At 46.4% G+C, this 14,526-nt stretch overlaps 1 protein-coding gene across 1 annotated transcript in view; it reads right to left on the reverse strand.

The window, feature by feature from the left end:
- Positions 1–947: 947 nt before the first annotated feature.
- Galnt12 (polypeptide N-acetylgalactosaminyltransferase 12) overlaps positions 948–14,526 on the reverse strand; it is a 29,994-nt gene continuing 16,415 nt past the window's right edge. Inside the window, exons 4-10 of the mRNA XM_020152768.2 lie at positions 13,909–14,094; positions 13,123–13,240; positions 11,627–11,803; positions 8,914–9,045; positions 6,614–6,727; positions 4,627–4,773; positions 948–2,532 (exon numbers count right to left, since the gene is read on the reverse strand). Of these exons, the coding sequence (XP_020008357.1) occupies positions 2,392–2,532; positions 4,627–4,773; positions 6,614–6,727; positions 8,914–9,045; positions 11,627–11,803; positions 13,123–13,240; positions 13,909–14,094 (1,015 nt within the window). The 3' untranslated portion in view covers positions 948–2,391. The remainder of the gene's footprint in view (positions 2,533–4,626; positions 4,774–6,613; positions 6,728–8,913; positions 9,046–11,626; positions 11,804–13,122; positions 13,241–13,908; positions 14,095–14,526) is intronic.

Genomic DNA, 14,526 nt, shown 5'->3' on the forward strand with positions numbered 1-14,526 from the left:
ACAGGTGCCTGCCAGTATAAACAAGTTTCCTGTGAGAGGGACACCTGGTAATAGGTGGGACACTTGGATATCAGGCTTTCCTCCAATTTAAAGAAGCAACCCACGAAAGGCTCAGTGGAGACATCCAAGACCAAGTCCCTTGGAGCCCTGGCAGGGGCCACTCTCCTGAGAAAGAACAAATTAAGAGGACAATACAATGAAGTCTTAGAAGTTGAACCAATCTGTCACAGCAGGAGCTGCCTGTGCAAATGAGCATGCACGCGTAAACACACACAATACCAGACCTGCAGCCCACCTGCCTGGGGGCCAGGCAGGCACAGGTAAGAATTCACTCAGGTAAAAGAAATGGATGTAAGAATTTCCTCACACCCAATGGCTTATTTTTTTTTTCAGATTTTCAACTATTAATGAAAAGAAAGGCTTCTCAAAATATTGTATAATCGTCCCCAATCTGTGAAAATATTTTCCATGACATACAAAAATACCATTTTTATTTTCATTGACTTTCTCCCACCCTAAGTTGTACTGCACATAAGCTGATGGCAGGAGTAGGCAGGCTGACTTCTCCAGCCAAGCCAGCAAGTCATGGTGCCGTGGGCGTCTGGGGAGACACAGGTGCAGCTCCCGCACACAGGCTGGGTTTGCCAGTCTTGATTTGGTATTGGCCTGTGCTGTCCTCTTGTGTTGGGCCTGGAGAGGGGCGCTTCATCAAGTTTACTTGGCCTTGTGGAATGCCAGAGTGGGTGGGGGGAAGAAAGCAGAACTACAGACCTGATCCCAAGTCTGTCTGCTCTGCATGTCACAATAGGTCGCAGAGGAAGGAAGGCTTGGTCCTTGCCTCCACGTGCGAGAACTAAGCTGTTAGAAGTAGCGCATTCTGCCCCATCCTCCTGCCCACTGAGAAGCTGGCTAATCTCCAAAAGATAAAATAACCACATTATTTCATGTTTATTTCTGAATACACAGCTACTCAGGTTTATTGTGCATCACATTTTATACAGGTATTTATGACAACAGTGCTCGTGTCTAATGAACCCATACCACGTGCCAAGAACTGAGCGAAGCTCTCCTTTGCTTGGTATCGGTTTGTCCTGACATCAATCCCAAGCTCAGTTTCATGATCCACATTTTACAGATAAGAAACTGAAGTACAGGACTGGCGGAGTGGCTCAAGTGGTAGAGCGCTTGCCTAGTAAGCTCGAGGCCCTGAGTTCAAACCCCAGCAACCACCAAAAACAAAAAAAACAAAAAACCAGAAATTGAAGGACAAAGTAGTTAAGAGGCTTCAGGTGGATCCTAGTCAGGCCAGTCAGAGTTGTTTCTGGATAACCTGACCGCTGCCAGGTCTCTCAGATAGGAGAATGAGTGAAAAAGAGCCAGAGACATAAGTGACTTGTTAATCAATTGCACAGGTGTCTTCATTCTCTCACATCTGGTGATACAAAAGCAAAAATCTTCAGTCCACATTCTCATGGGTGTCTTTTTTTAAAATCACTCATATTGACTCTACCAAGCAGGCAGATTGGAGTTTAGCTGGGATCATTCAGAAATCAGAATTACAGAGCGAAACTTCCATGGTGTTTGCTGCATCACAAAATCTAACATTGATATAAATGACTGAATATCATCAATGAATAGATTTGAAAAATGCATCTCATATAGAACATTAAATCCCTCCGACACTACTGTGTGATAAAAATGACATAAACATGTTTTAAAGTCGTTAGTGGTAATTATGAAAAGCAACGAGCCACCCTCCCGCTAGGCATTGTTAGGAGGTCCACTCTCAAGTTTACGTTATCTACTTACGTCAAATTGTCTCTTTGATGTCTCAGCCTCAGTCAACATAAACGTTATGGAGTTCTGAGTGTGACAGTAACATGTAGCAAAAGTCATTCTTTATTAAGTAATTCTAGACCATCTCAATAACACAACACTCCTACTGTCCATCTCTCCACACTGAGAAAACCCTATCCTAACATTTGAGGTATTATCAGCTTGTGCAAAGTATGCTGTAAATATCTTCACACCTGGGAATCCTTGCAAGTACCAAAATAAAATATTTCCCTTTTTTTTGCTAGTGATAATAAAAGGCACAACTGTGGAATATATAACCTGATAGAAAAATATTGTAAGGCTTTTAATTCCCCAAATACCAAAAGAGTTAATCTTAAGATTACCCTTGGAAAACAGGATTTTGAAGGACATTTTTAAAGGTTTCAAAATTAGTATCAATGCTTAGTCATATTCTTACTAAATCCAATGACATGTTCCCAAATGGCAAAATGATTTCCTTATAGAAATACAGCAGCCACTGCTTGCTAAGTCTCTGCTGGGCTCAGAGTTCATGGCCTTCCTTCAGTGGGTGCCTTGTTTGGCATGGTGACACTTTTATGACATGCGTTCCTTGAAGAACCATTTCTGATTATCCGAGTTGGTACAGTCTTGCAAGAGTGGCACAAAGCTGTCACTGAAGTCCTTCCTTGTAGCCTGGACACATTTCTTGGACTGTTCGTGAACTAAAGAACCATCCTACAAATGATAACAGACATTGGGTGTTCAAGGTAATTACAAGTGACTCCTCAGAAAAGTCTCTTTTCCTCCTTAAAACAAGTTCTGAAAAGCTCGGGTATGATTCTCATCATTTCAAAAATTGATTGCAGGCTAAGTGTCCTCTGTTCGAAATGGCCATTCAGGACAGTCCCATGTGTGGAGTGTCAGCATCTCCCTGACTTGACCTGGGCCTGAGGGCGCCACCTGCTGGCTGCTCTGGGACTTGTCAGACCCTTCAGCTCATCCCCATTCCTTTCTGTTTCTTTCAAGGAAATCAGAACAAAGATCCTTCATTTATCTCTTTCACTTCTCTTAGATCAACTAAGTCCATCCTTGGTGATCTCTTTCTCTTGTGTATTTAAACAGAGTCAGGAAATGGCCACAGTCCCAACTCAGCCACAGACCAGCAAGTCCCTGGTTACCTGGCCTGAGCTCCTCATCAGTTCACCTGTCTGGATGAGAGTCAGGGCTCTATGCGGTCCCCAATTCCCACACCCTGGAGGGCGAGGAGCTTCCTTGATGGCCTCTCCTGCTCTTCTCTCTCCCCACCCTTGCTGAGCTGGCCAACAACCTCTCTCCAGCTCTGGTGTTTATTTTGTCCCACCACCTCTGTGTGGTGTAAGCTATGTGTCATGATGAACTTAACCATGGCTGAGCAACAAACAGACAGAATGAAGACCCTCCTGTTCTAAGAGAAGGCCTCAGAAACAAACACAAGAGAACCTCAGAACCTGTAACCTGGAAAACCCTTCCCAGAGCTCCTGAGAAGCCTTCAGAGGAACTTAAAAGTAAACAATTAAAGTATCACTGTGCCCACCCTTCTAAACAAACTTACTTCTCCTTACACAGTCTCTGAAATTTATAATAAAATTCTTACTAATACATCAAACCAACTTTATTTTATTTTGGTGGTACTGGGTTTTGAACTCAGGGCCCCACACTTGCTAGGCAGCGCTCTACCACTTAAGCCACTCTGCCAGCCCTTTCTTTGTGATGGGTTTTTTTGAGATAGGGTCTCTTGAACTACTTGCTCATGGTGGCTTCAAACCATGATCTCCTGCTCTCTGCTCCTGACTAGCTAGGATTACAAGCATGAGCCACCGCTGGCTAACTCAACCAACTTTGTTGCTTCTTTTTTTTTTTTTTTTATTGCTTCTTGCTTGCAGAAGTGCTCAAAGAGGGCTCACCAGGCCTTACACTTGGGAGAAAGAAGTGAAGGAAAGACCACAGACACATGAGCATTTTTCTTCCTTATTTTCTTATATCAAATGGATAGCACTGTGGTGGTTGGCTTTTCTGGGCAGACTTCAAGTTCCATTGCTTATTATGACATTTTTCTATAGGAAGATACATCCAAACTGCAAATCATACTTAGAATTAACCCATTTCTGAGCAGTCTGGAAGAATCTGTCCATCCCTCAGGCGAGGTTGGGGAGGAAAGAAAGCTTTCAAGGATATAAAAGATAGTTTATTTTTTCATTGAATTATTTTCTTCAGATTTATTCCATGAGCGCTATTTAAAGTCCTATCACGGGCTTACCATAAACACAGTAGGGCCAGTGCCTTCCAGGCCTGCTCTCAGTCAACAGTGTCTGGAGAGCTGAGTCCACCCAGGAGGTGTTTGTTTGATTATAATGTCACAAGTAACAATGAATCTCTATAGAGCTGCCCAGGAAGATTTCTGGGTACACATCAAATCCTCATTAGAGGGAGACAGGGCTGCCATTATCACATTCACTTTAGAACAATGGGAAATGAGACTCAGAAGCATGGTGACTAGACCTGGGTCTAACCTGACATCCTGACACTTTGGCTGTTTGGGTCACTCGTTTAAACCCCATTTCATCTCTGAATGCGTCTGTGGGAGCACCACTTCCCATGATAGTCCACTGAGGCTCAGAGCGGAAAGGAAAAGACTGAACGAGAAGGAGATGCTACTGTCTCCTGGAGCCTAGAACTCTGACACTACTGCCACCTCCTTAGGTCACCTTGAAGTTCCTGGTGGTCTCCCGTGTTCCCTGACAGCCCCAGAGCAATGGACAGCAGGACAGGGAGGGCGGTGCACCCACTGACCTCCTGCAGGATGAACTTCTGCTCATCGGGGACAGCCTCTTTGCAGAGATGCATGACAAGGATATCTCTTCCTGGTTCCACAGCTATGCAGGCCTCCGGTTGCCGGGTGTTATAGCGTATTTCCTTTTGAGATGTGTACTCGAAAAACTAAAAACAGGATGGCCAACATGTGTCAGTTGCCCTCTGATACGGAAAGAGGAGAAGCCACTGGAAGAGATCCTTGGGTGGCAGGAGCAGGGATGAAGCCAAGCACTCTCCCGTCACCACCACCTGTGCCTGTCCCCCAGCCCTCAGCCAAACCCCAAAGCCATGCTTGGCAAGTGTGCTGACGTGGCCTTTCTGCCTGTCTTGTTCACTAGATGGCGAGGACAAGCTGGTGGCTGTCCACCTCATGCCTGCACTCTATGGCAGGTAGGGAAGAGCGGGAAAGAAAATGGACCTGTCCCAGTGCTAGCGCTTGGGGACTGTCTGCAACCTTGGTGTCCTCTCCTTTCCCTCAAGCGCTTCCTCCCCACTGTAATATAAATGGATGGAAAAGGAGCTGGAAACTTATATCATGCTATGCACAGCAGGCAACGTGGCTGCTAACAGGACAACTTTGCCTTCCCAGGCAACAGCTTTCCTGCTCTTGTGTGCCCAGGAACTATCTACAGCAGGGGGCGGTGAGGGGGGGAGGGCTGGTTCCTGACCCAACTCCAGAGAGAGTGTGATGGCTCCTTCCTCAGATAGGAAGCTGCATTTAGACAAAACGCCTGCCTGCCCTCCCACCTCTGGCTGTTTTAAACAGAGCAGTGCTTCTCCCACCCATCTCCTGAAAGCTGGTAAAGCAGAGACTCAGTGGGAAGCGATGGGTCTAAGCTCCCAGATGAAGCTGAGGCTCTAAGGAGGGGTAAAGAGCCTGACTAATTAAGGCTGCAGGTCCAAGTTATAGCTTATTGAAGACCATAGGAGGCTACAATCAAATGGACTTGGGGTGAATCTGGACTGGATTGCTAACTGTTAGCCCTCTGTCTCCAGGTATGGCGCTCCTCTGAGCAGTAAGCTTTGGCAGTCAAGAACCAGCCTTTCTCCCATTCCCTGTTCCCTCCAAGGGTGCTGGCCTAGTAGCTCCACCTGCTTTCCTGGCACTGGGCTCCTGTTCTGGTCCTCGGACTCCCCGGGACTGAGACTGCTTGGCCCAGTCTGACATACAGCACCTCATCCAGAAGGATCCACCTGGGCTCCAACTGAGGCAATTTCTCTGAACACTGTCTCACAGTGCGGGACTACACATCAAAACCTATGATTCCATTTAAAAATTAATTCTAAGGAAACCGTCCAAAATGCTGATCTGACTTTTTTTCCTTTTCTTCTTTCTAACCAAAGATGCACACCTGACTTTTTTCTTTCCCTTCCTTCTTCCTAACCAAAGATGTTAGTGGTAGAGTTATTTTCAATCACAAAAACAGGGAGACAGACAACCTGTTAACCAAACAGTAGTATAAGCACACAATCAAATACCAACACCTTGCATATGCCCTGGCTCGATGCCCAGAACAGGGAAAAAAAAAAAAAAAAAAAGAGGCCTTCAGGAGTGATATTCTCAAAAGACATCTAATAATATAAGTATGATACAGTGTTAATGGAATATTTAAGAAAACAAATATTATGATAACAACTATCTAAAACATGTAACCTAAAGCCTGTGTGTAAACAAAGATGGGAAGAAAATATGTCTTAATTTTAATGGTGGTCGCTCTTGTTTCTTCTTTTTATGTTTCCCAAATGTATTGTAGCGAGTGTATATTACTTCTACAATGAAAAAGACCTAAATAAAAATATATTTTTGGCAGTGCTGGGAATCAAACCCAGGGTTTCCCACCTTTTAGACAAGTGCTCCACCACTGAGCTATACCCCTTCAGTCCCCAAAATCAAACATTTAATTTAAAAAAAAAAAAATCCCACAGAGCTTTGCCCTCATCTCCCTCTTTTGAGGCCCGCACCTACCTGGTTCTGGCCCATCCCATGACAGAGGTACAGAATGACCTGGTGACCCTCTACTTGGTTTTCATCAGGAGGGTTATAGTCAAAGCAGTAGTCTTTTAGTCCTTTGTTCTGGAGCTAAACAAAACACAAAGGTGGCATTTTGGTCTAGATTTCTACATTCCAACAGATTCCACACCTGGCTCAGAAGGGACAGTGTAGAGCGAGAGGAGAATGGAGCCCCGTCCGCATAGTTTTCTAGTTTCTTCAGCTTTCCCATTCTGAATTATGGGAGGAATTTTTACCCCTTATAAGCTTCGAACTCATGGTCCTCTCTCCACTGCCTTCTGAGTGCTGGAATTTTAGGTGTGCACCACCATCCTGGCTAAAATGTTTTAATAAATTGATTTTTACATGGAAGTGATGACATTTAGATACACTGGCTTAAATGTTCACTGTACATGTTTCTTTATTTAACTAAAAAAGCTTTAAATGATAGGTGTGGCTTGCACTGTATTCCTGTGGGAAAGCATGGTCTAGAGGCAGTGAGACCCTGGAGCGATCAGCACCACCAGCATCCAGAGGGTGAGCTTGGAATGCTGCACCCCACAAAACGACAGAAGGTGGAAGGGAATGTTTAAGATGAGCATGGGACAACTCAGCTAAACAAGTTATGCATGCCAATGCAATGGGGTCAAAGATCAAGAAGCCAAAGTAAAAAGAGGTTGCCACTGACCTAAGATGGGACCATTTGAAAAAAATAAAATAAAACAAAACAGAGTGAATTGCTTGAAACACTCTGGCCACACACATAAACACTGCCTTAGTCTGCTTTGTGCTGTTCTAACAGAATGCCACAGACTAAGCAACTTATAAAGGACAGAAATTTACTTCCTCACAATTCTGGGCCCTGGGAAATCCAAGATCAAGACACTGGAGTCTGACGTGGACTCCACATGGTGTCTTCACATGGTGGATGGCAGAAGGGTCAGAGACAGTGAGCCCAGCTCCACAAGCACTTTTCACAGCAGCATTAATCCATTCCTAAGGGTGGAAACCTCGTGACGTAAACATCTACCAAGCCCCATCTCCCAACTCTTGTTTGGGGGGTGGGGGGCTTAAGCTTCCAACACATGAGGTAGGGAGAAGCATTCAGATCATAGCAAACACCCATTAATTTACAATGTTACTGAGGAAAAGAAAATGCTACTGGGGGCACAGCTCAAAGTGCAAGGCCCTGGGTTCAATCTCTGGTACCACAAAGGGAAGGAAGAGAAGAAGGGAGGGAGAGAAGGAGTGAGGGAGGGAAGGAGGGAAGGAGGGAGGTGCAACTTCAGACAAAGAAACCGAGTAATTCTAAGAGGGAGATATTCCATAGACAACTGCACCTGCTTTCTCAATAAGTTAAAAGGAAAAAAAGGTATGTGGTGGGGAGCAGATGCCCTAGATTAAAAGAGATTCAGAAAGACGCTCCAGCCCAACAGTGTGTGCGCCTTGTTTGGGTCCCACTGGAATCAGCCAACCACTCAAGGAGAAATGTGAAAATCTGGGGGAACAGGAATCTGAACCCCAGATTTCTTGGAGCAGAACCAAGAAATCAGTGTTCATTTGATGAGGTGTGATGATGGTCTGCAGTTTTGTTAAGATAATATCCAAATTTTATGAAGATGCAGGACAAAGTGTGACTGAGTGAAATGACATGATGCCTGGGATTTGCTTAGAAAGAGGAAAACATGGAGAGTGTAACAGGGGAGAGGGAAAGCAATGGAGTCTTGGCTACTCTAGAACCACAAGGGCAGGACTCTCCATTTCTGTGTTTGGACATTTTCATAATGAGAAGAGAAGCTAACATTAATATCCTGCCTGGCATTTATCCCAGACCTCCAGAATGGAGCACCAGCATTTCTGATCACGACAGCAGCAGAGGAGCCCTCAGTGAAATGGTGTCACCGCTAGCAAAGCACAAGACACCAGACATCTTGGTGGTCTCATTCCGGTCTTTTGAAAGATTGAAAATAACTCTCCTACCCCCACTACAGGCCACTGTGGACTGCAAAGCTGGAAGGTAAAAGTCAGGCCACTGAGACTGGGAGCTATGTGATGAGGTAGCAGCAAACACCCGGATGTGGAGGCACCTAGCCAGCCTCAGTTTCCTCATCTATAAGACAGACGGCTTATACTTGCCAATTTCCAGATAGCCTTCAGATCTGGTCTGATCTTCTAGACCTGAGGCCCAAATACCCATGGGGAGTAGAAAGGACAGTAGATGAGAAGCTGGGAGGGCATGGGGTTGGAGAAAGTCCATGCATGGCCATCTTGCTCACCATCCCAAAGAAGCCAGGCCTGTCTTCAGGCACGTGCAGCTCTGGGTACACAGTATCCAGGAACCACTTGAAGTCTTTACACTGGAGCTTAGCTCGGAGTTGCCTCCTCTCTGTCACGTCCCCAAAGGGCTCCTGGGAAAACATTGGAATGGTTAGTCCCTGTGAGTCCTGAGGCTTCCTATCCAAGCCCAACTTTCTGGATTGTCACTGACTTTTACTGTGACAATCTACTGTTTGCTGGGCACTGGGCACAGAGGCCACAAACAGACTCAATGCTAGTGCCAGCAGTTAACAGGAGACACTGTTGCACAGACAACTCCATTCCGAGGTACTCTGGCCACAGGGAAGTGCAAGTAGGAGACAACACACCTGCTGTTGGAACCCTTGGAGCAAACCCTGGGGCCACACTGGCATCCCTGGACCTCTGCATCATTATGGAACCTGTGACTACAGAGATCATCCTCATGCTCACCCAGAGAAACGTCAGTCTCACCATGACTTACTGTCAATATCTAATTGTTCATTTTCAAATGCAGGATGTGATCACGAGTGAAACCTAGGTGCTCAATATATTCAAGTAGAAATATTTCCTAATGATGGTACAAGCAAAACACGAGTAAGGAAAGCTTGTGGAAGTTTGGTTTCATGGATAAAACCAGTAAGAATTTTTGAATAACTCGTTAAATAAAGCACTCCTTTATTTATTTATAAAGCAAATGTTCAGCCATAAGAAGAGTGCTGAGTGCTGACATATGACTATCCTTGCTCTGTCATGTTAAACTGCTAAAAACTGACAGGTGAGATCATTCACAAAACAGTTGTAAAAGTAAATGTTTGAATAAAATGTCAGATTTCTATTTCCCAATTCTTTCTTTAATGAGAGTCACTGTGCCCTGTCTTCAACTAAAACTCAGTTTAACACTCAGCCTGCAGGTGCATTTGGTGCCCCCTAGCATATTCTTGGTGAAACCTGGGGATCGGGGAACTGTGGGTTTCAGTCTGGGTGACAGTGAAGAGCAGATGTTTTACTCTACAGCATTGGGCAAGACAGGAGAAACTGAGGCAAATGATTGCGGGGACCCCTGAGGCAAAGAGTGCCAAGCGGGATGACAGGCTGAGAGTCTGAGGGCTCTGCAGAGCTGAGTGAGAGGCTCAGGTGGGCTGCAGGTGGTCCTGGTTATGCGAATGCTGGACAAATGATGCACAGCCTGCAGCGTGCAAAGCTGACCAGCACAGAGGCAGTGGTTGAAATGCTTCCGAAGCCCCAAGGCCTTGTGGGAAAGAAGAGGCAGCTCCTTCATCCCTAGGTCCCTGAGGCAGGGGCAAAACAAGGCTCTGAGGCAGACAAGACCTGACATACATTGTCTGAGGAGAGACAGGCTGGTTAGGACCCAGGCTTTCACAGGGCCTCAGTATAGGGGGTATGACCTGGTCACAGCACAGCATGAGGCCTAGGCCATGGGGATCCAGGGTCTCAGCACAGACTGTGGCTGGGGTCTGTAGGGAGCAAACCAACAGAGCTGGCCTTAGTGCCCTGCAGGGACATTTCTACCATGGAGCAGACAGATGGGAGATAGGCTGATACTGTCAGGCCATGGGTCCCCATCTTCGATAGCCATGACATAGGGCACAGAAAGGAGGCAGAGATGGCCCAGCCACGCTCCAGGCCTCTGTCTGCCTGAACATGGAACTGGAACTAGAAGCACAAGCCTTTGGGGTTCTTGGACAATTCAAGAGGGGTAAGAAGAGGCCTCTAGAGGGAGACGAGGTCTGCAGCAGAGAAAGTGTGTGCGCCCTGACTAATAACTGCAAGACAAAGAACTGTGCTCTAACTTACAGCCTGAGCATGTGGACTCAGTCAGACTGGCTACAAACAGAAAAGCACAGCTGCCTGACATGTGACACTACATATCCCAGGCTGGCAATATTGGCACAGTCAAGCCTCACTATCTACTGGTTCTGTTCTTACAAATTCACCCTACTCGCGAAAACTTATTTATGACCCCCAAATCAGTACCTGTGGTGTTTTCACTTTTTCACAGACATTTGTGGACAAAAACTGAAGTCACTCAATGCTCACTTTCCAGACAGGTCTCACAGATAATGCCTTGCTTTCTTGTTTCAGCTCACACTATAAACAAGGGTCTTTCTCATGGTCTGTTGGGTGTCATGTTTTTCACCTTTTTGGGCATGTGTTGGTGACTTTACCAGTCATTCTAAATCAACCCCCAATCATAATGCTGATTCCTAATGTCTAGTATTCCTAAATGCCGGAAGGGTGTAATGCATCTTACTGAGAAACCACGTGTTAGATAAGTGAGCTCAGGCTTGAGTTACAGTGCTCTTGACTAATGGTATCAGAGCAACGATGTATGTTCAATAAAGTATCTTGAAACTAAAACCACAGAAAACTGTACCGATGGGTTGACAAAGCCACTGTGGCCGAGTCTTGAAGGAGCCTAACCTGTAAGCTCCCATAGAAGCAATGGCGTGGTGCTCGCAAATTTGAGGTCTGCAGTGAATTTAAGAAGATAACGAGAATGGATTGTACATTATTAGTATAAATAGAGGAATAACATTTTCCCATACTCCCATCATGACGGTAGGCCCAGTTTGCCCCATTTCTGGAATCATATCTACAATGCTGGGAAAGCCAGAATCAGCCGCTAGATTCCCAGAAGGCCAGATGGAGTGCGGGTGGGTGGGGACTCACCAAGCGGGCGCGGGGGTTGCGATGATAGTACATCTCTTTAAACTCATCCATCCACACTTCAGCTGCACGGACACTGTTGGCCAGAGCCTTGTTGCGAGCGTAAGGAGCTTGCTTGGGGAAGACGTGGCCAACGTGGGAACAGGGGTGTGTTTCCAGAGTGCCACCGCATTGCCAGATCTGCACACAGAGCAGAGGAGAGGCTGAGCCATCATCAGGGAAGGAGATGCCAGTCCACAAAGTCTGCAGCCAGGAGGTCGCCGCACAGAAGTCATGATGGACGCTGCCCAGCATGCTCACAACACAGAAGACAGGCACAGTACAAAGAGGCAGACTCAAGTCCTCAGACCCAAGACCCCAAACTCCATGCACTGAAGCTCATGCCCCTGACTCGCAGGAGGGTCCACAGAGACCTCGCTGGCAACCCATTTACTCATCACGTCAAACGAGGCTTGGTTACCTGATCGCCTAGCCACAGAAGATAGGAAAGCAGCAAGGAAGAAGAGAGGTTTGGAAGGGACAGAGGAAGAGCTTCTAGAAGCAGGCAGAGCAGCCTGACACCTAGGGAAGAGGCAGAAAGACCATTAGAAGCACACCCAAAACTCAACAGGCTGTCGTTTAGGGCCGTGAACGGTTCATTTCCTAAGGATAGTACAAACCAGCGTAGCATCCGGGGTTTATAACTCGGGGTGTGAGTCCTTGGTGGAAGGCTGAGTTCTTTCTTAACTTTTGCCATGAGTGTAGGATAGCACATAAAAGTTATTAAAGATCTAGGTTTTGGTTCTTCAAAAAGGAAGATTCTGTTGAGAACACACTGAAATACTAAGGAGTTCTCAGAAGGTCTCACTGGGCTATGTCCCACAGCCAGTGGGGGGCTCTTTACAGAGGCAGATTCTGGCCTCACCCCAAATCTCTCAAGCCTGACTTTCTAGACCAGACCGTACCTGTGACTCTGCCTCCTTAGCATATTTCCCCAACAGTCCTCATGTGTGTCCAAGTTTAAAAGGAACTGTGTAAATAACAAGGCTACTTTCTCAGGAGTTCATCAAATAAAGACTCCAGGAGACAGCATCAGGAGGGAGGCAGGGACCTGTTAGTCCTGTCTCTGTCACCAATTCTGAGTGACCTTGACCAAGTCACATCACCTCTCCTCCATTCTTCCCTTCTGTAGAGTGAAAGACAAAAACTAGGTGACTTGAAAGCCCCTTTCTAGTCCCAAGTCTTTTAAAGTATATTTTTTAAATAGTTGAAATAAAATAGAAAGTATGTTGACATATGTCACTATTGCCATGTAGGATCACTGCATAAACTGTCAATGTGGAGGAAAGTCTACCAAGCTCTCAGAGTAAATCCCATCATTAAGAGAGAGGGAGACAGAGAGGGAGGGAAGGAGGAGGAAGAGGAGAAGGGGAAGAGGGGAGAGAGAAGGGGGGTGAGGGGAATGGGTGAGAAAGAGAGAGAAAACAAGTTAAGTTCACAGAGAAGACCAGAATACTTACCCTAAAGGAGAATTCAAGGTTTTCTCCTCCCCAGACTTCCATTCCTGTATCATAAGACCCCAGATATTCAAAATATTTCTTACTCACAGCAAACAGTCCCCCAGCCATTGTTGGGGACCTAGAAAAGAATGGAGGCCACATTTCAGGGTAAGCAGCAGGAAACCATCACAGCTGACAGAGTCATCTTCCTGCCTCAAACAGGGGTTCCCACCTCCAGCCCTGTCATTCATTTGTCCATCTTTGAGAACATTCTGCACCAAGTTGGGCCTGACCCACAGATGTACCCCAAAGTCCCTGCTATGAGGAAGCTCAAAGACACCTCAACATGCAAGTCCTCTGTGTGTAACACAGTGTCAGCTAAGGCCAGCAGGGTCCTGTTGGAACCCAGAAGAGGGCAGGGGACAGGGAAGGTAGGGGCTGAGTATCCTGGAGGAGGTGAAGGTAGGGCTAAGTATCCTGGAGGAGGTGAGGTCTATGGAATAAAGGGAAGCTGATCAAGAAGAAGAAGGGAATAGCACCCCCAAAATGAGCAAAGGCACAAAGGTGAGAGAAACTCTTGGGCTTTTGTTTACTTATTTTTTTAAATAGGGCTGAAGATTGAACCCAGAGCCTCACACACGCTAAGTAAATGCTGTGCCACTGAGGCATACCCCCAGCTTTCTTGTGCTTTTAGAATCACAGAAATCAAGAATGGGGAATAAGCTCTTGCCTAGCATGTGTGAGGCCCTGAGTTTGATGCAATGAGGTACACTCAAAAAGACTAGTCCCCGGGAGCAGCAACCTGACCTGATGACGTCAACGGGGGAGCGCATGAGTGCTCGCTCCCGCTCAGGAACCGTGTGCCATGTGAACACCAGCCTCCAGTCGAAGCCGCCGATCTGGGGCTCCCCCGAGTTGCCCAGGTACTCGAAGGTGTTCCAGTCAATCACATCAATCACAGGGCACACCACTGCCGACTCCTTCTCATGGATCCTGCCAACACCACAGACATCCCGTCTATCCTCCAGAACGGCCAGCATGACAACCAGGGATTCAAGAATCCCTCACGCCTGTGTCAGAAGGCCTGCCTCCCTTCTTCAGGGAGGCCATGGCAGGGGACAATCATGAGGACACTGGGAAGGCGGGGAGGGGCTTTCATAGAAAAATTCCCATGGCTTCCATCTTCTTCAGCTATGGATATTCTGGCTACACGTGAATCCCTTAATGAGAGCCAAGATGTATACAAAAATCAAAGGTGATTTTCAAAAAGAGCAGATTTTCAATCCTCAGGAATGAAAGAGTTTTCATCACAGTGAAGAGATAATTACCTCCCTAATAACAGACATACTTTGAAGTTAGAAGTTCTAATCCTGCTCCTTATTCCTGTGTGACATCAGCCAGTCACCCAACATCTCTAGGCCAGTG

The sequence above is a fragment of the Castor canadensis genome, chromosome 13 (genome assembly GCF_047511655.1).
Source record: "Castor canadensis chromosome 13, mCasCan1.hap1v2, whole genome shotgun sequence".
NCBI lineage: Eukaryota > Metazoa > Chordata > Mammalia > Rodentia > Castoridae > Castor > Castor canadensis.